Below are 26466 nucleotides of genomic sequence, written 5' to 3' on the forward strand. Positions count from 1 at the left end.
GCCTCTGTATCGTTCATCAAAGCGTGAATGTACTTTTACGCGCGAATCGCATATAAATGCAATTACGAAATTCTGAGTCACAAATCAATTAGCCGCATCTATAACACTGTGAATCTTAATGCACGATCGTTAATCTATAATCAGGCGATAACATTGGAATTATATATTAAGCTCGAAGTGTGGATAGTTCGAGGTGCAGCTTGCAGATGCCACCAGACGAATTTTCCGAGCTTTGGACTTAAGCCATAACACAATACACTATACATGCGTTTTCTAAGTTTAGCACATGCTCAGATTCAAAAGCTCAACATGAAGAATTCGAACCCAGTTAAGTTTTCGAAGCCGAGCGCACGATACGCGTAACTTTCCAGGCCGTTGACCGAAAAGCTCAGTTTTGTATCGGTGTTGGATGCAGTGTAAGGGCATCACTTTTTTTTTAATACATAACTTGGAGAGCTTAGTCCGAGTAAGGACATGAATTCGAATTGATTCGAAAATCGCTCGAACGAAGGAATATAATCGGAAAAAAGTAAAACAAGTCAAAGATGCTGCCGTTAAAAGTACTGAAAAAATCAGCCAGTTGCAGTAATCTGCTGTCCACATGCTTAAAATGCACGAAAGACATAGCGCAACCCCCCAGCCCAGCAGTATTTCAAGCCTCGTGTCACGAGGCGGCAGATCATCCAGTTGGTCCCCTGAATGTGCTGTCCACTTACTGGAAACATCGTTTCGAGACAGAAGGTGTTTCACAACCCATGGAATCCATCGAGCATATTATAGCTCACGTTATAAAGGATAAAGTACAGTATTTTTATATTTGTTTATATTTTTTCGTAACTCAACGTAAACAAAGAGTTTCAACAAAGTGAGTTCATGTTATAAACAAAGGAAACGGCTTTGTTTGAAAAACGCGCGAGACTAGAGACTATAAGGAAAAAAATTTATTATTAGTATTTCTTTGTCAGCGACTAATTGATGGATTCGTATACCTTTTGACTTTGCGAAGTATTTTAAAAATATAAAGTTGGTTTAAAAAAAAAAAATCATGAAAAGCGCTTATTCGTATTAATAGAATACACTCTTTACGCGGAATCAGCTAATAGACGACCATATCTGGTGATCGGAAATCCTTTTTTAGTTGCATCAAGGTAGAATATTGTGTCGCGTATACGTATATGGATCCCGTCGCATAATTGCAATACTCTCATGAATTGAAGGAATCACACTAAAAGTTCACTTACACTTCCAAAGTGTCAAGCTGATGATTCAATACATTTAGCAATCTAATGTTATATAACAGACGCTAATTACACATATCACTTTCTTTTAATTTAGGAAGCGAAACAGCGCGAAAGTTTAGACGATATGCAGCTCGAGAAGCTGAAACTGCTGTGCAATCGGAGATTATCAAAGTTGAGTTATATGAATAATGTGTGTCATTATTATCCCCATCAAATATACCAATTTTCGCGAGTTAACAGTTCGTCTAAAGTAAAACTAACAAAATCGTCATTCCAGAATGCCATTGGAGTATTGCACGGAGGAAAGCGATTTTAGAGACACAAAATTAAAGCTCTCGGCACCGATATTCATACCCGAGCGACAGACCGAGATCCTTGTGGATCTGTTACTGAAGCACGTCGACCGGAGCTGTTCCAAAATCTGCCATGTCCTGGAGATCGGCTGCGGTGCCGGAGCCATCTCCCTGTCGCTTTTACGCTCATGTAAATGTAATAGTGTAAGCTTTGCTGAATAATACTTTGGCTTTGCAAACATTCTTTGCAAGCTTTTTAAATTTGGCGCCAAACGTTTTTCGCGGGAGATTACAAGAATAATGAACATTCAAATACAACAGGTTCAAGTCGTGGCGATCGACACTAACATGATAGCCTGTCAATTGACACTACATAACGCTAAGAATCTGGGCCTCGAGGATTGCTTGACAATTTTGCACGCGACACTGGAGTCGAACGGGGAGATCGTCTGCACATCGAATTTGTCGAACGACCGAGTGTTCGATTTACAGGAGGAAACCTTTGACTTTATCGTTAGCAACCCGCCGTGTGTTCCGACGAGCGAACTTCCCAAGTGGCAAAAGGAGTAAGTGGTACATTTCATATTATTATATACAACGTTGATGGCAATTTTTTAATTACGTTTTTAGATACGAAGACTATCAAGCTCGAAACGGTGGTAAAGACGGCTTGAGAGTCATAAGGCCGCTGTTGATGTACGCATCGAAGAGATTAAAGAAGGACGGCATACTTTTGATGGAGGTTCTTCCACAACAAACTGAACAGATCAGAAGTTTGACGGAGAAGCAGTATCCGTTGATATTGAAATTCGATCACGTTTACAAAGACTTATCGAACGACGAGAGGGTTGTGGAAATTTCGAAAATTGGATAATAATTATACATGAGTCGAAAATTTTAAAGACATTAATAACAGATAAAAACGGTAAATATTTATTGATAATATCAGTTTAATGATAATACTGCATAATTGAAAGAGAGAGCTCGCATTAACATTATTCCTCTCGTTCATTGTACATTAGGCGCTTTTGTGTAATGCAATACTTTCTTAAACGATTGCTGTTTAAACAGCAATTCGAAAAAACCAACAACTTTTGCAAGTGTTCAAACTCATGATATATAAAGCTTCGGTGTAGTTTTCTTCTTAAGACTTAAATCACATAAGTGTGTAGGAATGTGTGCGTGTGCCTTCGTGAGTTGAGAAAGTCGAAGACCTTTATTCTACAAACTCTTTCGGAAAAATATCTTCATAAACAATTTTATTTTCGTTGTTCAACTATTTTTAGGCACTTTCGAGTGCACTTGCGTATAATGCACTCATCTTAATGGGTGTTGAAAATTTTTTAAAATAAACCTTGCGCTTGCAACACTTGAATAACACATTAATTTGTATTCAGAAGAATTTATTTTCGATGCTTTTACACAGTCTATCGAACGAGCATGTAGAATAAAAGCAATTAGAAAATTGTATCGAACTGAAGCACTGCCGCATGTCTCGGTGATCATACATTATCATTATTATTATTATTATGCTGTAAACGCAAATCGATCAAGCACGCATTATAAAAAATGACGTTTAGAAACATTTTTTAATACTTTTATATTAAACGATTGATTTTTTACTTTCGGTTATTGCGTTGCAATGTCGATTTTATTTTGTAATCGTGGAAGTTCTGAATATGCATGTTGCTAATCGATTACAATTCAATAAAAATCGGAATATATATTGAATCTCTGAAAGTTTTAACTTAAACTAAGTAAGGCATTCATTGTAAGCACCTAGAAATTCACTACTTATTACTAAATCAAGCTATTGACGTTGTATCAATATGAGAAATGAGCCTCGATCCTTAATCAGTCGCCTTCATTGTATCTACGCAACTCTTAGCATGGCACTTTTAAAAATTTTGCGTTTAGAGAAATAACCAATACGAGATTTGATTGGCAAAGCAACTAAGGATCAAGTACTCGAAAGATGAATGCTTTTACAGTATACGTGATCGATGTGTGGTCGCTTTATAAATACACACGATCCTTATTGTCCGCGTGAAAGATATCTACAAATAATTCTATATGTATAAATACAACAATATATGTCTAATAGAAAATTGGATTATGAAACAAATTAGAGAATTTGTAACTCGTGAATAACGGACTAATGCAACATTTTTTTTATTTTGTTGCATAAAAGATTCATCTGTTTGACGATGAATAATATTTTATTAAAATTCTCTGCTCTTCTCGATAAAAATATTAATTCAAAAATAGTTCAAATTTAATAATTTTTAAATCAATCCACTTAATTAAGGTTTAAAATATTTAATCTATCAACAATAAGATTGAACAATACCGGCATTTATTTTCTAATCCGAAAAACTGTATAAGAAGCAGAAAACGTTGTTTGGATGCAAATATTGAACCAGATATAAAACGTATTTTTATTGTTTAATTTTGTTTTTGAATTTATATCATTTTGATTTTTGAAAATGGAAGACTATACTTCTGGTCTTAATAAACGTAATTTTTAATTTTTTGCATCATAAATTTAACATCAAATGTTTTTACATAGAAATTCTTCCTCGTTATCAGTCATGCATATATAAAAAGTAATACTTTATTAATATGTCTTGTATTACACATATTAAAAAGGGCTTTATGAAAGCAGTAGACAATTAGGGAATGTAACGCAGTTAGAATCGGTTTTTAAGGTCGATCGATATTTACATGCTTCCACTCTTTGCCACCTTTTTGCCAGATAAAAACAGGCCAGTACAAAATATTTTTCATTTTAAAAATAGAAAATATACCTTTTTACATTTCATCATTTGCATTAAGTACATTTTGGTAAAAATAAAAGACAAAGCGCAAAAGATATTTCGGTATTGTCTCACACATATGCAATATAAAAGGTCATCGTCTTCACAGTAATTCAGCCCAATTATATAGCTTCATAATCAGCAAAATAATAACAAATGTGATGTTAATAACACTCCTATCACTCTTATTACCGAGTTTCTGAACTCAATCGACGTAGAGAAAAAAACACGAGAGTACCTTTACGTATGGTTGGCGTATTCTAAGCCTTTGAAACTAAATTTTTCGTAGACATTTAACCTAAGAAATTCATTTACCTTCCTTAATAAATATCTATGTATAAAAAATTAATAAAAAATTTTTTTTCTTAATTACTCATTTAATTGAAGGACGCATTTGAATTATTTTTATTAATACGAAACACTTCATCGTAATTTTATCTTATTCAGAATTTTAGTAAATACCTGTAGCAGTTACAAAATCTAAGTGTTTTCGCAGTTCTACAAAAAGCATGTTATCGTTTTCAAGTTTCAGCGTTGTTTACTAAGTGTTCTTCTAACTGTAGCTCTTGGCTGTCGCCTTGGTAATAAATATACTTTTAAAGAATGCAAATACGTTCGTCAAATGCGAAAAATTATGTTAAGCCAAAAATGTAGAATTTGTGTTAATACCAATTACAGCATCAACAATTTTGACCAAGGCCGTCGGAACAGTAGTGAACTTAAAAATTATTCTATTATTTATAATAATTGTTGATTTCAGCTAAGTCTAGAGGGCATCTCCCCGACGCTGATCTTTGTCGTCGCAATCTGATGGGTGTAAGTAACGTCTAGAAGAGCTTGCTAATTCGCTTAAGAGTATCTCAGTATCGTTTGCTTCGAGTGAACTGGGCTCACCAGTAGCTCGATTACTTACGCTTCTGCTGAGCTTTTGCAAAGCCTTTTCCACGCGCTGCTTTTCGCGTTCGATTTTGAGCTTACTGAATTCGTCGTCTAAACTGCAGTTCGATGAACTGCGTGTGCTGCTATTAGGATCCCTACTGAAACCGGCGGAATCAAAACCTCCGTGCCCTACTGGAACTGACATCTGCGTTCTGTAAATTTACGTTTACATAATTTATGCGGGCCCAATCAATTGTTTGGTTGATCGGTAATTAATTATTATTTTCTAAATAATTAAATAATAACAAAAATAATACTTCTGTCAAATTTGATGATTCTGAGTTGTTTAATATCTTTAACCAATCAATAATCTATGAATTTTTTGATCTGAAAGGGACAGCACTTGTAAACATGAAAAAGCAACGCTTATAACTCAATATTGTCCAACCAAGTCAATAAATTTGCATTTTATTGTATAAAGCTTTATAATGACAACCTTTCATCACACTTTTTTACAACATAACAAATAAGTCAACAAGTTAATAAATTATGCTATAAATATGTGGGCAAGTAAATGAGCAATACATGATTAAATGAATGACTAGAAATAAATAAATAAAACATAAGATGTTTAACGTATCACAAATTGAGAGAATACCTTGTGCCACGATACCGCGCCGCATTGGCACCTGCTGTAGTATCAGCGCTATCGGCCGATCCACTGAGTGCAGGAACTGGAGCGCTAGTAGAAAATATATCACCATTGTGTGCCATTGACGAGCCAGGCACGTCGACGGGTGCACTAGCTGGTGGGGGCCCCTGGGGAAAGATGCTTTGCACGTGTGGACGGTTCTCCGGACGCATTGACGTCATCGTCATTTGCTCGTCTACTTCTTCGATTACGCCTATCCTCATTGAACCACCTGGTCCTGAAAAATCGATTAAAAATGTTAGTTGCGTCGTTATTAGCGCATAGTAATAGTACATTATGATACAAGTGGTATAAGTAGTCCTTTACTCCACAGAGCGTATTAGCACCCAAGTTTACAAAGCCAGAGTACTAAACGCCATGCTATGAAGAGTAAGTTATGACACAAGTATCGTACAATATTTTATAGTACTGTCTAGAATAAATCCGGTTTCAGGTCTAGATGTGGCAGTGGTCTAGTAGCCCACATGTAGTTCTAATCAGGTGTGACGTAAGTGCCGATTTATGCCGCGCAGTACTATAAAAATACGAAGATCAGACTCTCGGTGTGTTTACCAGGCTGAGCTCTTAAGGATGCAGATGAAGTAGAATTTGGAAGTCTACCTGGTGTCTTAGCACCGCTATTATTACCGTCCGGTCTATCTTCCTTGCTAAATATCCGCTTAAGTACATTGGTAACGCTGTTGATTCTCGTGAGAGAGCCTCCTATGTTACTCGGGGTTGAGCCGGTACTTATCGCCCGGTCTCGATTGCTCACTCGACTGCCACTCCTGCGTTGAACGGTAAAAGTCAATAAAGAGAGGTAATAAACGCAAACATAATCATTCGTCGATTCGAGCTCAATCAAACTGAATGTACAGACCGAGACAATTTGCCACCACTTGCGACAAAGTGAATTCCCGATATAGCATCGTCGTTCATGTCATTATACTTCTGTTGGTACTCCTTTTCCATTTCGTCGATCCGCACTGACGAGGGTTGCAGTTCCTGCTGCGCGGCCGAAAGCTGGATACCAGCTGTAGATGGCTCAGGATGCTCCTCTCTGAAGGGCTCGGACGCAGCAGTATACGGCAGCTCAGTCGGGAAGACTTCGTCCCAGTACTGATCGCGAATCAACTCAGGATGCTCGTGATGCATTTCGTCGACTATGAGGTAGCTTACCTATATGACATCAAAATAATCATTCATTTTTCGTTCTCAGCAATATGTTCGATTTAAAGAATATAGTGTTTCAAAGTCAGCGTTGTATATTCAGTGTAATAAAATCCGTCCCACGCGACGTCGCAATAAAAAATCCTATTACTTCCAATGAAGGGAAATACGAACCTGGAGATTGCGATCGACGATCCAATTGACTTCGAAATCGTCGTCATCCTCGCCAAAGGGATTAATAAGCGTCTCGGCGACCTTGAGCCATCCCATGTAGAAAAACATCTCGAGGGTAGTAAATACGGGAAAGTAAATATCGACGGTCTTGGGCTCTTCGAGTATCCACTGCTGGCCTATGACATTAGTCAAGAAATACGTGTAAACGGCTATCGTGACGACCTGAGTGTAGACCAGAGGTATACTGATGGTGTCGTAGTGCACGAGACCACCACAAGAACCTCGGAACTTGTTGAGCTCGTCGATGAGGGTCTTGACGGCAAAGTCGTCACGTATCCTTCCCTCTTTGCGCGCTCGAGTGACGATACTCGAGGCCCAGACTATCGGTAGCCAGTGCTTGCTTGGCTTCGGAAATTTGCTATTCAGGCTCTGAAATATCAAGAGCTCGTTTTCCAGTAGAAGACCAGCCGGTACGTAGTGCTCCATGGTCGGAAAACGCTTCTTCACGCGCGGCGACACGCTTGCCAGCACCAGCGTAAGGCACACGCAGACGTACCTGTAGGTCAACAAGAGGATGGTTAGTTTAATGATTGGATGCGCTGAAAGCATGTATTATGCACAGATCTACTGAAAGTGTTCGACATTAAAGTATTCAGCTCCCTTATTGTAAAAAAGTATTATTTTTCATAACGCACTTGCATGTTCAACAGTCGACCCGATCTTATCTACATATTCATAATAACAGCTTTAGTTAAAAAAAAAAAAAAAAAAAAAAAAACAGGCTTGTCTACTTATCATTACTGCCTGACAGTTTTACCTTGCTTTTTTGCAAAATATACTATTTTTTCCTTTTTCCAATCTACATTTTCAACTAAACTTCCATTAATTTCTTATCTTCGACTCGTGCGTCCGTTACGCATAAATTTCATCAATTACAAAGTGTGTACTACTGACCTAACAATCGTTCGTCTCATGAGCCTACCCCGCTCGTCGTTTCCGTGAATCGTCGCCGATACGAAAACGGCTATGGAGTCAGGCCACGGTATCGTTATGTACTGGTTCCACCATCTATTCATTACTATCGTTACGTAAAAACCTAAAACAAAGGATAACGGACTGGAGGACGTGTGTTTCCGGCAAAACTCCACGACCTTTTCGAAGACCCTCTTCTGATCCTCGTCCAGAGCCAACCGGTAGAGTCCCGACAACGCGTAGTAGATCGTCAGGAAGAGCAGCATGTCCGTCCATATCAGCTTGTAGACACTCGCCTTCCATCTGAAATGTTAAATTGCTTCTTGAAATATTTCATAAACCGTATATTTTTTCCCAACTGCCTAATCCCATTTATCTTCGCATATAGGAAGTGTAAAGACCGCAGCGTTTCAGCCGGGGTCTGCTTTATCGAGCGAATATTTAATAAGTGCGACTCCAATTTAGAAAACTAGAAATTGAGAGCAAGCCGTTGCAACGTGCAATTGCATGTGCGGAACGCGTTGAGAATTTAATAACTCGAACATTTTGCAAGATATTTATTTCGAGTGTATACCCACTCGTGCTTGTGGATTTCAGGAAAAGAGTAGTAATCGCTTTAAAAAAAAAAAAAAAAAAGATGCTATTTTCGAATACAATTTACACAGTGCCTATCAAGTTTCATTTACATAACTAGCGCGACATGAAAATAAATTCTACTATCTGCACACGAGAGACGAGAGACAAGTGCAGTGAAATAAAACGCTATGGTATTGTACACAGCGTCAACGAAAATTTAATCGCAAACATCCCAGGACGAGATTCTCATGATGCTTCATATTAATGTAAGCATTATGTATAGATGTATATTATACACAACGTGATGAGCGTGTCATGTGTGTCATGTGGCGGCAGACGCGGCGTCGACGGCCTTGTACCGCTTCACTGGTCGCTGACTTATATATTTGAAGTACTCGATGTATATACGCACAGTCGGGCTGTGCAAATACCAAGCTTAGTGTATAGAAAGGATTTGCTTTTTCTGACCAACCGTTGACGCTTGTAATGCTCGAGTATCCGAGTTCCGTCATCGGCACATTTTTTTTTTTTTTTTTTTGTTTTTATTGAATAGCATTGTTCTGACTTTATTCTAAAGATTCATTGTCTCGGTCGTATGTGCAGTTACAGTATAATGGAATACCTTCAATTCTTCGGACTCGTTTCTGGAATACGAAAGAAAAATCGTTGATAGGCGTGTAATTTTACTTCTGAAGCGCTAAACAATTACGTAAGTCGGCGGAGGAAAAAACAACGCCATGCGAACATCGTAATAAGTGGTTTAGTATACACATGAGCGTAACGAGATGGGCTGGACCGTCACGCTACATTATATCCTCGTCGAGTTTGCCTACTTTGAGCTTCTTTTAATCCTGTAAACTAGTTGTCCGAGAATAGACGCGTACGAAGAGAACCAAAGCTCTGTATAAATATAGTCGGAGATGCGTAATGATTTAGCGGTGCAGTAGTAGACGAATGCGCGTGAGACTAGTTATCAACTGGTGTTATCTGAAAGAGTATATGTGCCGTAGACTAGATACTTGATGCATATAACTATTGCCGCGACTCCGATGCCAGATAAAATTAAAAAAAAAAAATATTAAATCCTTTATTCTATCTTCTAAAAAGTAAATATTTTTGCAGTAATTTGCTTCCCAGCATGCAGAAGCTAAACAGCAGTTTTTTCTTCAACCCATAAAAATTGCTCGAAAATTCACTTCCATTAATCGCTAGCGTGTCTCGCACGGACCTTATCAAGAGCTTCAAGAAGCAGCCGAAGCCTCGGCAAGTGGCGACTTCTGCCGTATACGAGACCGTCATCTTCCTCTCTTTTTCCTGTATCTATAGTCTTCTCTCGCTGTTAAACGTCGGCGTCTCGCGGCTCAGCGATGAAGGACTTCCTTATGCCCATCCGGCATAGTATCGCCGGTCCGAGTTGGTTACGTAATCCGCAGGAATTTCAAAGCCACCGGCATCTCTGCTGTCCTGCTGTGCTACCTGTAAAAAGGGAACGAAATTCGTATACGGCTTTCAATTCTGTATAATCGCGCCTCGTAAAAGCGGCACTTAAGACATTGTGAAAAAGAGTTTAAATTGTAACGATTTTTCCGAGTAAGTTCGAAGCTTAAACATCTCAAGGTCGCGGCTTTTATTTTCAGCGATCGAGATTTCATCGTTATAGAGTGGATGATGTGTTTATCGGAACGAAAAAAGCCACTTACGCGATCGACATCTTTACGGCGAAGGCTTAATCGATTTTGAAAAGATGAAAAATACACGCAAACTTCTCAACATTATTAATCTTCCGTAATTTAGAGAAAATCGTCGCGCGGATGACGTCCAAGGACGTATCGATCGGGTATCGCGTGATCGCGGATCTAAAATTTTGTTGCACACAAACCGCGCGCACGAAGGAACTTCTAGAGCTTGAGTTTCGAGTCGATCATCTATTCTCCAGCCGTGAAGCGATGAACAGACGTCTTACGAACGTTTTCGCTTCGCGCTAGATGAAAACAGAGCAGCGCAGCGTTGTCACAATAGTCGATAATCCGGTTTCACAATGAAAACGCTTGTTCTCCCTATCTCCACCCACAAATTAAACGCTTTTCTGTATTGGAAAATTAGCTTGCAATTAACAGCATCGACGTCGTCAATGCCATCGCGCGAACTTATGTTCCCAATAAACGGAGCGCTTAGACACGCGATTCTCATCATGGCCCACAGGATCGCTCAGACGTCACGCACACACACACGCGCGCGCGCGTATACCTATATAGACAGACTGTTGGGCATGAGATGAAGGCTAATTGCTAATATGACGGATCCAGGAAGTGGTGGTTAAGTATTTTTCTCGGAATTCGCGCGACGGTCGATATGTGTGCTGCAGAGAGGAAAACTCGCGCTTCGGGATTTCGCTCTATGTGTCAATACCTACTGTGACAACTGCATAGCGCAGGGTATGATACTTCACTCGGAATTTGCGCGATTTTGCTTTTTATCGGCGAGTTTGAATTAGAGAAGCGAGAGAACCACCTGTTTGATTATCATTCGGGCGATCAGACACGGTTTATGTATCTCAACACGTGTATCGTTACTTTTTTTTTTATATTCGGAGATAAAAGACTCGAAATTATCAAAAAATACACACAGACACCGGAGCATCGAGTTTCGCGAAGTTTGCAAAACGTTCGACGCCTCTCCGAGAGAGAGACAGAGATAAGTTTTATTTATCGGCTTGTATCACACGAGTTTTCCATATTACACGGCCTTTTTCCATTGTGTACATACGTGTATACCCACTGACTGACTGTACGTCTCGCGCGCGAGCACGTGCTGACCTTTTTTGTGATAAAGCCGCCGGACACGTCTCTCTCTCTCTCTCTCTCTCGTCGTGCGTAAGCGCAAGTGTAATAGAGACAGTGTATAGAGGAAAACCCGTTTCGCGTGCAAAGTCGCTGCTGTTGCAAAAATGCAAATGTTCGCGGTGTCAACGTACGATCGATTTTTTTTTCAGCCTCAAGTATCCGCAGAGCAATCGAGAGAGAGAGAGCATGAAAACGTAAACAGTGCGCGGACTGTAGCAAAAACTATACGGATAATACCACGTTCTTGCCGTTGGAAACATCCTTCCGCAGAGGTGCAATTTACTCGGGATAATAACAACGTTTTTTTTTCTTCAGACCTATATACGCGTTCCACTTTTTTATTAACTTCGGAGGAAGTCCAAGCGTGGACTGAAAAAAACGTCGGAATAATCTATCGGGTCATCGGACATTACAATTTCAAATCGTCGTCTCGACAAACGTGTTGCGAATGGCGATCCGTTCTATATCGCGCCGAGATTCCGAGCTAAAAAGGAAATGAAAAATATTCATCGCGAATATTCTAAAATTGCACACGTAGGCGTCCTGCCGAATTTCGTTCCGGCTAATGAACGCTAGAAGCAAAAAGGTAAGCCGGCCGATAGATTAAGAATATAACAATACGCAAAGGTACAGCAATAAGAAACGAGTTGAACAGCTGACGATGCCAAGAGACCTTCGACATAACGCTGGCACCAAGAGCTGCTACTAGCCCAAACTCTCTGCCTTTGTTACATATACTCTGCCGCAGACCCGCACACTGATCGGATCCTGCACACGCACGAACACTTACTCCTTTTGCCACACTATGATCCTCCGGGGTTGTCATCAACGCGGGATACAGCACAGCTCGTGTATACTGTCGCACCTGATGGTCACGCGCTAGTCCTTGCAACGGAGCACTGATTTCCCGTTGCGTCAGTATCAGTCCGACGACGCGAACAACGCATCGCGCACACAGCACCGGCGAGTCCGAATCTCTCGAGACGAGGCACTGAACCGAACTGCTACAAGCGCGCGTGTACTGATGCGGCTATACCCGCGAGTCGCGACACACACACACACCAGCAGAGAGAGAAAGAGATATTCGATGATGCCCCCCTCCACTTGGCGCTCTAGCTCTGCACTGCAGCGTGCATTCGACTCAGGTGCGGAGCTAGACGTTCGCGGCGCCCGTTGTATGTTTGTTTATTTGTTTCTTCGCTTTCTGATTCACGAGATGATACTTGTGGGATGTGTTTGGCGGTACTGTTGATCAGGGATTCCCTGAGAGTGATTCTGGGTATGTATGGGGGGAGAGGGAAATACCGAAGATTTAAGTGGTTCCGAGACGATTGCTTATTTTCTCGAGTAGATAATGTTTTCAAATTGAGTCTACTATATTTGCTACCTCAAGATTACAGAAATTATTAATTTATTGATTAGTTATCGAATAGAAATAGATGATTATTAAAATTTGTACGTAAAATTTTTTTATTAGGAGCTTTATAAAATTCAAAAATAATTCATGAATAAGTTTTTAGACACTTTCGTTACAATTATTGAGGTTGCATAGAAAATACCGCTGCGTTATCTAACGTTGCATTGAGCAGCTTAATTATGCGGAAAGATAAAAGTTTTTACACTCATTGTTTGCACAGACCGCATAGTACACGAAATATTTCAAAATGCAGTCGTAGATAATATACGCGTCAACTAGTTAAATTGACAGTCTTTATCAGCAAATGTGTTTTTACAAGAATTTCATTGAAACGGTTGGAAAGATCCCGTTAATAGATTCAACGTTGGCACAGAATCAAAGACGAGCGATCGGTGTGTAAAGGCCAAAAAAGTAAGTCTCTTTTTATATAAATATATGTATACTTCTGTATTCATAGGAAACATTTCAGTACAATAATTGCTTATAATTACCTATAAATTGATTTTTTTTGCACTGACATCGATAGGTGCAATAAAGTCGTAATTTCTTTATCTTACTTCACCTCGTCATATCGATAGTTGAAAATAATAATACTCTGGTTTAACATAGACTATCTATATGTATACACCTATGTTATAAATGTTTGCGAGCATGCGCATGATGGCCTTGAACGTTTCAACTATAATCGTTAATAAAATAACAAAGCATGCAGTATTGCAGGCTATCTTTTGCATTAACAGTTTCGCGACACCTTTTTCACCGTACCAACAATCTACTGTCACTTTTAACACTTCACAGATTACAAATCGTTAGACTCGTTCCATTTTTACATCCTGCCATTATACAATATTAAAATGATACATTCTTAGCTCTTCTGTTCTATATGCAATTCAACAGGCAATGCATCTCAGACTAAAAGACTTGGTCCCTAAAAATCACAGCCATTAAATGCAATCAACAGCAGTCTGTGATAAAGGCCACTTGACTTAAGTAATAACAATAACGGCACTGATACGATTACGAGAAAATATTATCACACAGCAACAGATGTTCATTTTGAAAAATTTTCTTGGCAGATTGACTCATCGAGTCGATATAGCTAATGACTTTATACCTGCTGTCTGTTGCCCTTTTTTTCTCTATTTCGTGTTATCGTTTAGCACCGGATCGTAAAATATGTTAATGTCACGCAACAACAGTCGTTAAAACGTTATTCTTTGAAGTGTAGCTTCCTGCTCTGTAAAATAAATATTTTGCAGTTTATTGTATATTCCGAGATACAGTATCAAATAAATGAATAAGCAATTAGTTGTTACCTTATTGTTGCGTTTTGAGTGGATCGCGACCAGCCAGCAACTAGCCCGCTTTCACCACTTCCAACTCCTCTTCGATTCGTGAATCTACCGTTTTTTTCCATGTAGGCCACATTTGCTCTTTGTATTATATCAGGGGCAATGGTACTTTTTACAACTCGGTATATCAACCTAAAATTTATGCGTTTTTTTATTAGTACCAACAATTTTGCTTCAAAGCATATAATCCAAAAAAGAATGTTATATACCTTGGTAGTATGGCAAGAACGGAAGTAATAATAATGGTCAACCAAAAAATATATCGGCCAATAGCTACCTCCATCACCCAGTAAGAACATAGCAAGCCCATGCAGTTGACGCAAACTGCGTTGTAGATAAGAGCGAAGCCGAAAAATGCACCAACGGAACATACCATTCCAGCTACGTGCATTAATGTCTGAAAGTACACACAAATGTTAAGTGTTGAAAATTTCAAGCATTCGAAAAGTTATCTTATATAAAATTGATAATATAACTCACCCATGACCTTGTCTCAACGCTAATATGTAACAGCATTACAACAATACAAATGGATGTTATAGTTGTGCCAAATTCCCAAATATCTACATCAGAATCATGATAGATCTAAAGAAAAATGCATATTCATTAGTGATGGTTCAGTAGACACGTAGTGATCAGGTAGATAAAAAAGACTCACGGCTTCGGTAAGAAAAAATATAATGATACTCTGGTAAAGAGCATCAGCCATCGTCACCCAAAATGAATGTGGTTGATAAACGGAGGCCAAACGACCTCTTTCATACAATCTAGGCAATTCCATGAGAAGACTAGCTGGAGCCATTTGATCGTAAACACCTAGGATAAGCGGCGGCAGTGACGTAAATATGAGATTGTATAACATCAAATATATTTGGTCGATCATTACAGTTCCGGAAAACCCGCAATAAAGCTGAAAGAAGAAAAGAGTTTTCTTAACTCGAATCAATTCAACACAAAACGTTGAATTTTCTGATAAAAACAAAAATGGTGTAAACTCACTTGATACCAAAAAATGAGGAAGACGAATGTTGCATTTTTGTAAAAAAAGTATAGGATCATTCTAGAAAGTCTGTCATAACACCAATGGCCATGTACGAACAAGAGTCGTGTTAACATAGGAAATCTCGCAATAGAAAAATCAGCTGCCATGACGGCTTGCGTGCCTTCTCTACCGGACACTCCGATTCCAACATCAGCCGTTTGGATCATACTAACATCATTGGCACCATCACCGATTGCTAAAGTTCGCATTCGAAGCTGCTCCTTTACAACCCTGACGATGTAAGCCTGAAAAAGTGATTAATATTTAGAATAAAATTTTATACACAAGCACTCTTATCGCTGTAAGAATAATGATGCTTTACTGAATTTACCTTTTGCAACGGAGTGGCACGACAAGCTAAGACGCTCGAGCATGCTCTAGTCAGATCCAAAAACGGCCCAGTCAGTCCAGATCTAGGATCGAGAATGAAGGTAAGAGTTTTACCGTCGACAACGAGAGCCCTTTGTCGTTGCCACGGGCTACCGATCCTGTAAGCGAGTCTCTCGGCAGGATCGAGTTCGTGCGGTATGCTTTCGCCCGCTGCGGCAGCTGCGTTGGCAGCATTCTCACGTTGAATCGCTTCCAAGTGACCGTGGATCAGGCTCTCGGCTACCGACTTAGATCTCGCTTGCAGACGCAACAGCTGCATTGCTGGTGTGAAGAGGCACGCGGAATAAGCTATGTTTACCGCCGTCTCGGGTTTATCTCCCGTCAACACCCACACGACGATACCAGCTGATACTAGGCTTGCCATGGCTTCGGGTACACCGGCTTGTAACTTATCCTCTATTCCTGTAGCACCTAGTAGGGTCAGGTGGCTCTCGAGACTGGTATAAGATTCGCGCAATCTTCGCTCCCTATTCTCGTGACACGCTTCGATTTCAGCGTGCTTTTGCGTCCATAATTCGAATTCTTGAGCGGTAAGTGATCTTCTCGCCATGACCAGCGTACGAAGTCCTTGACGAGCATACGAATGCAACTGCTGTCTGACTTTTGTCGTTATCGTCGAATCCTCCTCGTTGGCATTTAAAGCTGATAGTATAGCCGAATCAGCACCTTTACAGTATAGCACTATTTCATCAGTATGAGGATGCCTTACCACGATAGACATGCATTTTCGATTCGAATCAAATGGCAATGTCTGAAAATGATGATTAAATTCGATTAATACAAATTAATATTAATATTTTCAATAAGAGTTGAATTTATCAAGGTTGTTTTGGAAATAGACTCACTTTTAAGATCTCAAATGCAAGGCTTGATTTATCTGGCAATGAAACAATGGCACTTTGAGCAGTTCTTCTTGTAAGGCGAACGTTATATGCCCTCGCAGCATGAACAAGAGCTAATTCATCGGGGCTCTCAGCTTCATATATCGCTGGAGTACTAGGCGTTTCTAAAAGCGATCTGCCATTCCTCTCCGGCACAGAGCTTGAATTATTTCGCATACCCAGAGGCGAAAGCCTTTTCGTTAACATGCTAAGATTTGTCATAGTTGGCAGGTTTAACAACTTTGGCCTGACAATAAGGAAATTAAATCGTTAATTATAAGCTTGAACGCGAAAAATCGTAAAATGAAAGTTTGTTAATCTTTATAAACTTTTACCTTGAGATTTTACTGCGTAGAACACTAGATTCATCGGACTCCGTTATTTCCATAGAAGCTACCGAGGAGAAAATCTCTTCGGAATTTGGCGGTGTGATAGTCGAAGAATGAGGTAGAGCGGGAGATGTTGTTTCGGGAGGAGCTGGCGTGACACTCCTTGACTCTGTCAGTCTCACATATCTTTGAAGAAAAAAAAACGATGCGATTGATAAATAAAGAAAAAATTGATTTCCTCTCAAATAATAAAGGAAATAAAAATCAAACCAAAAATCAAAACAACGTACTTGTTAAAAAAATACCTTGTGGGGTCGGCAGCACCATTATTTTGTGGCTCTTCGATGACACCACTCGAATTCATGTTATCGTGGTGGGGATGAGTATTAACTACGACTGTATTACAAATTGCTAAGAGGATAAGAAATTCTTGAAGTCTATGCCGGCAGGTTCCTATCAGCAAGTCTTCCTTTAACCTTATACAAGGAACTAAATTTTCCCCCTCCCCAGTGTGCGCATAATCCTGTCCGCCTACAGCACATCTCCTAAAAATCATTTTATTCTCCGTCAAGGTACCCGTCTTGTCCGAAAATACGTACTGCACCTATCGATAAAAAAATTCACCACAACATTAGGTATAACGAGCAACGCAACGCATGCATAATTGAATCTCATTCCAAGACTCACTTGACCAAGCTCTTCGGTAATGTTGAGCGCTCGACACTCGGCAGTTCGATCGGTCTCGGGATCGTACAGTTCACTGTCGCACGATATATGATAGACCTGACCGAGCTTCGCCATCTCGATGGTCACGTAGAGACTAAGCGGAATCATGACCTGGAGAATAATGACGAACGTCCAGAAGGTGAGCATACCCTCGTACGAGGGGTCCTGTATGACGGGTAGGAAGAGCACCGGACCCACCGACGTGTACGCGGACAGCCAGAATCTACAGCCGGCTGCTCCGACAATGCACAGCACTACCAGGATCACCACGCACCAGACCACGTCTAGATTCATCTGTCTCTCCAGCCGCGAACGCTAGTGCATGCAAGTAAATTATCGCTTATTGTTCCTTTTCAAAGCTACTTGATAAACTATACACGACTAATGAATTTACCTTGTATCTAGGACCCCCATTGTTGAGCATCGCTTTCGTCTCATGGCCAACGTAAACGACGATTCCCTCGACGAAATCCGTGTTCTTCAAAAGACACTCCCTCAGTAAGAGATTCTCCGTCGACACCGGCACTCTAGCTCCATTCGGGTGCACCACCGCGCCATGAAATCTGCGCCAAACAATGAATTAATTTTTCGAAAACTCGAATAATGCTTACAAGTAATAGAAAAGAAGTCCCTCTCAAATACCTATAAATTTTAGTGCTAGGTTTGTCGACCTCGATGATGGAACGAAACTTGGCCGGCTGAAAGGAGCTCTGGATATCGAGAAAGCCCTTGACCACCTGTCGCTGCTTGAGATTCGTCTCGCCGTCGAGATTGCAGGTGTCGAGGTAGGCGAAACCCTGGGGGTCACTGCTACGCAGCAACAGCACGTCGGCGGGGACCAGCTCGTTGTTCGACAAGTGCACGAGATCGCCCACCTTTATGTCCTTCCAGGCTGTTTTGACGTATCTGTCGCCATCCCTGGAACAAGTAACACCAGATATAAAGCAAAACACTCATAATAACCTATCATTGGGTTTTATCGTTCGATCTGAGGCCGTCGCTATATTGCCATTGACGCGACGGCGTCAACGAAGGTCGCGCTTTTATCCGGACATCTATTCAGTTTAAAATCTATCGCGCTCGCCAAAAAAAAAATTGCATCGCTCGTCGAGGGAACTTTTTATCCGTGTTTGTTGTTATAAATGAAAAAAATTTTTTCTCTATATTTAAACTGATAAAAAATCGATTCGTCGATACAGACATTCTTTTGCTTATCTTCATTCTGTACGACAGATTTGAGAACGGTAATATCGTTCGAGCATCGATGTTAAAATATTCAAACGAATCACAGACTTTAAATGCAAAATTTATCCAAATATTTACGCCTCACCCGTCATGCCTGTACAATGTATAGATCCCGAGCAAATGTTTGGCCAAGCGCAAAAAATAGCCAAGCAATCGAGCACACGAAGAAAAAAAAAGAAGAAGAAGAAGAGCCGCAGACACGATATAGGCTCATAGACAAATAATAAAATTGAGCTTCGCCGGAGGACAAGGTCGGGGTGAAATTGCTTTCGAGAAGCATCAAGAATCGCGATAGACACATATACTCGCAAAACGTGACGCTGTGCAGAAGTAAACATCGATCGTCACCGCGATTAAATTGCATTATAAATGAACTTGGGCCGTCGCTTTTCAGATTCGCCCCGAACTCTTTAACATCGAGTATTACTCGCCCGCACAAGACACACGTACGACTAGTATATAAGTATAATAAACGGTGAATTATGAATGGCAGCGCGCGAGCGTGAGCTTTTTGTGGTCGCGGTGAATGTCGAAAAACTTTATGCCTTCTTGTTTATTCAAGACTTTCGTGTTTCAAGGTCTGGCCTGGAGTTCGTGGATTATTGGATGGCTTGATCCGGATACACTCGTTCGATTGCTTATTTTCTCTTCCGCAATGAAAATCTGCCGTTAATTGAATTAGTTCTATAAGCTTAGCGCCAGGTTCTCTATACAGGTTGTGCACGTCGGGTATCATACACACACGGAAGCCTCGCTTTTTTTTATGATTTCATTCGGTTTTAGCTATGTTCGAAAAAGCGAAGGTTTCATTCATGCGTGGGACCGCGGATTTCCGACAGTGTGGCAATATGTTTGGATTTTCGTGTTTTTCTTTTAAGCAATTGATTATGATAATCCTCTATAATAAAAATTCAAGTTTAAACAGTCGATCTGTCAGTTTTCTTTTGACAAACGTTTTTTTTTCTAATTTACATAATACCCAAAAACTCGCCTAAATCCGAAAATATAATGGCAAACATTACATCGACGCGAACCGCAGGCAACTTTTCTTTGCACGTGACATTTATAAATAATTAAGCGCAAGATTATGCGAAATGAGCGCGGTGACTATAAGTCAACGAATGTTACATACTGTGTCGACATTTTAAATGCGAGACTGCAGTTGGGAAAAAGTTTGCAAGTCTCTATGGACGTGTCCACTACATGACATAATAATCCTAAAGTATAATCAATTTATAACGCATCGCGTAAGTAACTCTCGAGCAAGTTCAAATGGAATAAATTGCGATGATATAAATCGTAATTGTCGACAATGAAGATACCAGGCTGGACTTAATTTTCGATTACGGAGGCTTCGGGTTTCACTGCTTATATTGCCGGCAATATAATGACAGATGCCTCTACAGCGCTATGCACACGTAAACGTATAAAAGCAAAGTATAACAAGTCTTATTTCAACTATTGCGACACGTGTATAATATCATAGAACTGGCATATACGCAATATTACAACTCTCGATTGGAAAGCAGTCGGGAAGCAAACTCGTTCATTGGATTTCAGACTTTGATGCATTGCCAATAGCAGCACATGGCGATAATCTATATAGCGTAAAAGCTCGACGCGTCCCATATATTATTAATCTCAAAATGCACAGCACATGCTAGTCAGGCTTATCTCTCGCGGATCGAACAGGAAGGCGAGCCTTATCTAAACGAATGTCAATACAATTTGCGACAAAGCAAAGCCTTAGCTATAAATATAGGAAGCCGGTTGAAAAAGTGCATCTATACGCCTATAGGCGCCGGTATAATAGAATCGAAAGGGGTAATCATAACACGAGCATATAACGGCCATATAAAAGCTAAAGGCTTGGCTAGCGAGTGAGCGGCGACGGCTTTACACATTGTTGATAGATGACTCCCACGCACATGCGTGCAATGACAGCTATACGGACGACGCGCTGGCTCGCGACACTGACCTCAATTTCACGCGATCGATCCGTGTACACGGCGTCCACTCACGCACCGTGCGAGCCGCGGCTGCCTACACCGAAAAAAGAAAGTCCGCGTTCCTTTGCATAGCTCTTTTTCTCTTGCCCTTTAAGTCATTCGTGTATACAGAGACACGACGACGGCTTACATCATCGACTGGAGGTTAAATTCTATATCCATGCATTAAGCATTTCAGTTGAGACGTCGGTGTATAGAGGCGAGGCGCTTTATTAATATATACGAATACGTCAGTATCCGCACAATACAGCCGTCAAGGGGACAGCCCCCAGGGCGCTTATGTCACTTCTAAATTTGCCGTTTAGCGCCTGCGATAATACACACTTCCAGAGGCTACTTTAAGAACTCGGATCATTTGCATTTATTGCCCGAGCCTAATTGGCCGAGCGAACTTTGTAATTTCGATGCTCCAGTAACCGCGATACACTACTCTCGGCTGCGGATCGTGTAGGAGGAAAAACAAGTGCGGCGGTTAAACGTCGCCGGCACGTGCGCCAGAAATTATGTCAGTATACCGATTTTGAATCTCACGCTATTGAACTCCCGTATAGGCGAAAGTCGACCGATCGGCGCGATATACGGTACCGGGCCTCGCCTCGCATATCAACGAATATATTCAGCGCTAATAGCGCGCGCGTATATACCTGGCGTAGACGCGGCATGTGAAATTGTTGACGCGCCTGTCGCTGGCGAGTCTCCGTCTATCCTCGAAGAAGTCCTTGAGCGCGGTGACACCGAGCACGAAGACAACCGGGATCATGGCTACTTCCTTGCCGAAGGCATTGATCGCCGGTACCCAGTTCAGAAGGACGATGAAGATGAAGTAGAGGTTGGCCACCCGGTGGAACTGCTCCAGCAGGTTGCGCGGCAGGAAGCTCAGCGTGGTGTACTTTGTTGTGCGTACCCTGAGAACAAAAGCCAATGAATCACGGCATTAGTACGTGCCAGCGGTGGAATGCGCGTAAGGAAAGAGAAAAAGAGAGAGAGAGAGAGATTTAGAATTTATGGGATCTTTTCACGAGCGCTGACGCCATGCTTCGATGCTTAGGTTAACGCGTATCTTCGTACAGTGTATATCATTGTATAGAGAGGGGTCGAGGTTGTTGATTTGTCAACTGGCTTTAGACCTTTTTTCAGGCTCCTATTTTTAGACACTCGCCATCTGTACGTGACTGCAGCTTTAAAATAAAGCCGTTGCTTGTAAAACATATTATACACAGTTTATAGAGCATATTTATAAGCGAAAATCTTTTATTCAAGTGATTTAATTTCAGCTTTTTACGAGCGAAAGAAGTTCGCGCGAGTTAAAATTACAAGGTATTTAAAATTCGCAGCTCTATAAACGGTGCTGAATATTTCAGCGCAAAAGCGTTGTTAAAATTTTCAAAAAAAAAGTTTCCTAAAGACTACCGCCGTGTAATTAGCTGCGACTATACCGCTCGAAGCCGACGTATAAAGAGCCGCGTTTTATATATAAACATTTCTCAACGTACTTGAGCAGCACTTCTGAATAAGTATTTCAATGCGACATATTATACGTATAATGAATGACTCGCTCTTTCCCAATCGGGCGGCAAATCCGACTCTCCAAAAATAACTCGGTATAACGATGAAATATACCTGTTGTCGACGCTGCTCGCGTGAATCTGCTTGGTTTGCGGCGCGTCCGGCGGCAGCAGGTGGTTGGGCACTATGGTTCTCAAGGGTGGCTCCTCCGGCAGAGAGCCAAAGCACCTGGCCCAGGCGCGCCTCCACCAGGGCGGCGCGGCGCTACGTCGAATAGTGTAGATCGACTCGGACCTTGAGGCCTGCCTCGAGTGGCCTCGGAACGACGGCGCCTTGGCCGCACCTCCGCCAGCGGTAGCTCCTCCGCTCGACTGACCCTCCTCTCGGTGTCCGGGTGGCAGGATGAAGTCCGTCTTCGAGCCGACCCGACTGTGACCACTGACCGGCTGACCTCGTTGAACCTCCACCACTTGACCCTGACTGAAAGCTCGCTGATGGCCAGGCTTCTTCAGGGCTGAAGGTCGAGGCGTCGGACCCGGTGCACCCATCCAGTTGGAGTTGCCCGGACGCGAGGGCGTCCCACCGCCACCGGAGCTTGCAAGCATACCACCGTGGCTGGCTGACCTCGCGTGCGTGCGACTCGACATTATCCGCGAGATTGGAGTCTCCAGACCAACTCGCTGCTGCTGCTGCTGCTGCTGGGTCATGCTCTGGGGAGCTGTAACGTGAATTGTTAGTCAAGTTGGGAATTTCTTGGGTTTTCGAATTACGTCAGCGAGCTCTCTTGTAATTTGCCTGAAGTTTGAGTGAATAAAGTACAATACGTACTAACCCAACGCTGCGGAGTTAAAGGTATATGTCGAATCCATAAAAATCAGCGTAAAACACCGAATGAATTTCCGATGCAAATCGCGCGACAAGAAAAATACATTTTCAAGCAGCGAACATTTTTTCAACTCCGATATTTCCAATAGTATCGAAAAAAAAAAATAATAAATAAAGCAAAACGAACTGGTCACGCGTACGGAGTATATATAGCCGTAGTTATCACCCGATTGATAAGCTCGTGATTAAGAAAATAAACTTATGGTGCGCGAGCGTTTTCTTTGTCGACCGTATACCTCAAGGCTTCCGTATTTCGCAATTTCCTTCTCGAAAGCGTCTGCCATCGATTCTCTCGTTGCTTATAGAGGGATAAATGTAGCAACGTATAATGTGCTCACTAGCTTTCAACTTTACTTATCTATACAGCGAAACTGATTAGCCATCGCGATACATGTTTGTTAGAGATACCCTTTCTGGCGTGAAAATACTCCAGAAGATTAAAAGCTACATTGTCGAGCAAAGTGGCAGTGTTGCAATTACGTCGCGTCTGTCCCCATCTCTCTCTCTCTCTCTAGAGAACAAAACAATCACCAGTAAAATAAGCATTATTGCTTTTTCAACGCTGACGTCGAGCCCCTCGTAAATATTCACCGAGAAAAGCAAATCAAGAAAAATTAAATAAATAAACGGACTATAAAAATTAAAATAGAAAAAAAAAAAAAAAAAAAATTCGTCACACCTTGAGCAATCGAGTCGATGGCCTGACTGTCGAGCGCCTCTATGGCCAGTGGTTGTGGCTGAATAACAGCATCCCTCTTCATCTCCAGCTGTTGTTGACTCGTTCCCGCGACCAGCGGCACAGCAGCCGGTACAATACTCGGAAAGACGTAGAGCGCGGAGCGCTTCTCCTTTTCCGCCTCCTCGCACGCTTCTTCTTGCACGCAGCTCTCGGACATGCTTGCACATCTGAAATTATTATACACACAACTTTATTATACTGACACACAATACATATACACCTCGTACGTGTAGAATAATTGGTAGCTCGCGAGCGCGGGCTATAACTCTCGCTTAATTTTTAATAATCAGCGCGTGCTAGCATTCGAAAAGTTGTGCCTCGAAGGTTGCGGTAATTTTTCACATTTCTTTTCGCTCGAAAGTTCGCTGCGACAAGCCGATAAGCCGAGCGAGCTGGTATATAGGTACTCTTTATCGAAGTGCATTTACAAAAAGAGAGAAAGAGAAAAACCGGTTTGCAAAGGGAACGCCGCTGATACACTCACGGCTATGCGTTCCATATTGCGTGTACTACAACGAAGTGACGAGGAAAACAATCTATTGTGAACGTTGGATTTTCCAGAGGCGGGTTACGCGTTATAATCGAGCGGTCTAATCTAGCGATAATTTAAGAATCGCCCGAGAGAGTGAGAGAGAGAGAGAGAGAGTGAGTGAGAGAGCCTCTTGGAGATAAAAATACGGTTATACGTTCGAAAAAAACGCGGTCGATCTTGATGACAGTAGGAAATAAACAAATTCCGCGGAAGCACACACGCGCACACGCACGGGAGCTTAAATACGAAGAGCCCCTCGTAAATCCTGTTATCGTTGTTAATAATCGCGCGAATGTCAGTGTCAACGCGCATACTTATACACCAGTACATAATACTCACATTTTTTCAGACTACTCCGTCCACGTGTGGGTGTGTGTGTGTGTGTGTGTGTTTGCGTGTGTCGGTCAGGCTCGACTGCTCCGAGCCGAATTTCTATGGTATGCTGCCTGCGCGTTGAGTCGCGCGCGCCAATTTTAACATGTTGCTCCGGCTGCTCTCTTTTTTATTCCACAGATATATCTGTCCAATAATCTCTCTCACTCTTCGATGGATCCACGTATATCAAATTGGCCCCGACAGGGGGAGATATAATCTTTCCCTCTCTCCCTCTCGCTCTTGGCGGAGGTTAGGTTTTGCAACAGCACATTTTCCACGGCCTGTCGAAAGCGCAACTGCTTCCGCGCGAGCGTTTCTTAATTCGCAGAAATCTCTGCGGTGAAAGAGAGAGAGAGAGAGAGAGAGAGAGAAGAGAGGCACGAAAACCGTAGCAGAAGGACACGCGGCGCACAGAGCGGCTGGAAGGACACTACTGTCGCCGCTGCAAAGAAGGAGATCGGAAGATGGAAAAAAGAAAAAATAAATGAAACGAGGACGCACTATGTATCGCACACAAGTCGCACAATCCCCCAGCTGATCAGCCTCCGAGATTGCAATGCACTGCTCTTGTTGATAGCGCGGAGAAAAACAGATTGTCGCTCGCGCCCGCCGAGAACAACGCGGAGGCTTACGACTGCATTAGTAAGCTTTATATATTAGCAGTAGCTGTCTTTTGTATATCAAGTCGCTCCTGCTATACATGCACACCTCTATCGCGCGACGACGATTGCCGAAGCACGACAGAAACAGCCGCGACAGGTCGTTCTAGATATATCCGCAGCTCTTCGCACTGAGTATATACACGTATTCAGACTTTTTAGTTCAGCACGAGTTCGCGTTATCTCGCGGTGGCGTCGCCGTCGGCACTTGATGATATATACTGTTACTTTTCGGCGATGTCCATACCACACTGTACCTATACCGTCAACATCGACGCCCCCCCGCCGAATATGAGCTGGTCGTCGCACTCTCGCGAGCTCTGCTGATGATGATGTCTCTATATGCTATATATATATATATATATATATATATATACACAAGTTGGGTATAGTCTCCGCGCCTATCTACGCTGGCTGACCGACCCGACGACACTAGCCGTGCGTCTGCTCGTGTGCGCTGCTCGAGGAATTCATTCTCTCGCTTCTTGGACAAGTCTACGGCCTCGGAGAGGGGGAATGCCCTCGGGACATAACCTGTGCAATTAGCTTTTGAGACTCGATTTACGGATTTTGTACTTTCCAGACTGGATAACTTCATCTAATGACTTTTTACCGCTTATTTGATGATTTAAGGAACGAATGAGAAGCCGAATTCGGGAGAAAAATCATTGCTCCAAAACGACGCTGATTAGCCGTTCCATTCATCTCAGCGTCATCGCGAGCG

The 26466-nt window shown here is 41.7% G+C and overlaps 3 protein-coding genes across 10 annotated transcripts; 1 reads left to right on the forward strand and 2 right to left on the reverse strand.

Annotated features, from left to right (window-relative positions):
• The first annotated feature begins 69 nt into the window (after positions 1 to 69).
• On the forward strand, positions 70 to 4313 carry LOC100120127 (MTRF1L release factor glutamine methyltransferase). The gene is made up of 5 exons (XM_008212149.4): positions 70 to 800; positions 1336 to 1412; positions 1519 to 1738; positions 1856 to 2100; positions 2165 to 4313. Exons 1-5 carry the CDS (start codon positions 546 to 548, stop codon positions 2406 to 2408), a joined length of 1041 nt encoding a protein of 346 aa, XP_008210371.2. The 5' UTR covers positions 70 to 545; the 3' UTR covers positions 2409 to 4313.
• LOC100120156 (bestrophin-4) lies at positions 2445 to 12658 on the reverse strand. 3 transcript variants are annotated; one of them, XM_016984567.3, is made up of 8 exons: positions 12446 to 12658; positions 10041 to 10288; positions 8219 to 8539; positions 7265 to 7820; positions 6801 to 7099; positions 6569 to 6708; positions 5888 to 6158; positions 2445 to 5441 (listed from the first exon to the last, which is right to left on the reverse strand). In XM_016984567.3, the coding sequence occupies exons 2-8, from the start codon at positions 10109 to 10111 to the stop codon at positions 5117 to 5119; spliced, it is 1983 nt and encodes a 660-aa protein (XP_016840056.1). In that variant the 5' UTR covers positions 10112 to 10288; positions 12446 to 12658; the 3' UTR covers positions 2445 to 5116. The 3 variants fall into 3 exon arrangements, with proteins under 3 accessions (XP_016840056.1, XP_003427289.1, XP_003427288.1); XM_003427241.5 differs by having other exon boundaries at positions 6542 to 6708; XM_003427240.5 differs by having other exon boundaries at positions 6494 to 6708.
• A 443-nt stretch (positions 12659 to 13101) lies between these two features.
• Positions 13102 to 26183, reverse strand: LOC100120212 (probable phospholipid-transporting ATPase VD). Of its 6 annotated transcripts, none has more exons than XM_008212153.4 (17): positions 25048 to 26183; positions 24117 to 24343; positions 22667 to 23270; positions 21691 to 21951; positions 18435 to 18710; positions 18187 to 18355; positions 17754 to 18107; positions 17357 to 17670; positions 17073 to 17252; positions 16702 to 16984; positions 15798 to 16607; positions 15424 to 15711; positions 15083 to 15334; positions 14905 to 15009; positions 14634 to 14821; positions 14389 to 14556; positions 13102 to 14309 (listed from the first exon to the last, which is right to left on the reverse strand). In XM_008212153.4, the coding sequence occupies exons 2-17, from the start codon at positions 24331 to 24333 to the stop codon at positions 14258 to 14260; spliced, it is 4521 nt and encodes a 1506-aa protein (XP_008210375.1). In that variant the 5' UTR covers positions 24334 to 24343; positions 25048 to 26183; the 3' UTR covers positions 13102 to 14257. The 6 variants fall into 6 exon arrangements, with proteins under 6 accessions (XP_008210375.1, XP_001603872.2, XP_008210378.1 ...); XM_001603822.6 differs by having other exon boundaries at positions 13499 to 14309; positions 17372 to 17670; XM_008212156.4 differs by having other exon boundaries at positions 13499 to 14309; positions 26000 to 26157.
• Between the last annotated feature and the right edge of the window lie 283 nt (positions 26184 to 26466).

The sequence above is a fragment of the Nasonia vitripennis genome, chromosome 3 (assembly GCF_009193385.2).
Source record: "Nasonia vitripennis strain AsymCx chromosome 3, Nvit_psr_1.1, whole genome shotgun sequence".
NCBI lineage: Eukaryota > Metazoa > Arthropoda > Insecta > Hymenoptera > Pteromalidae > Nasonia > Nasonia vitripennis.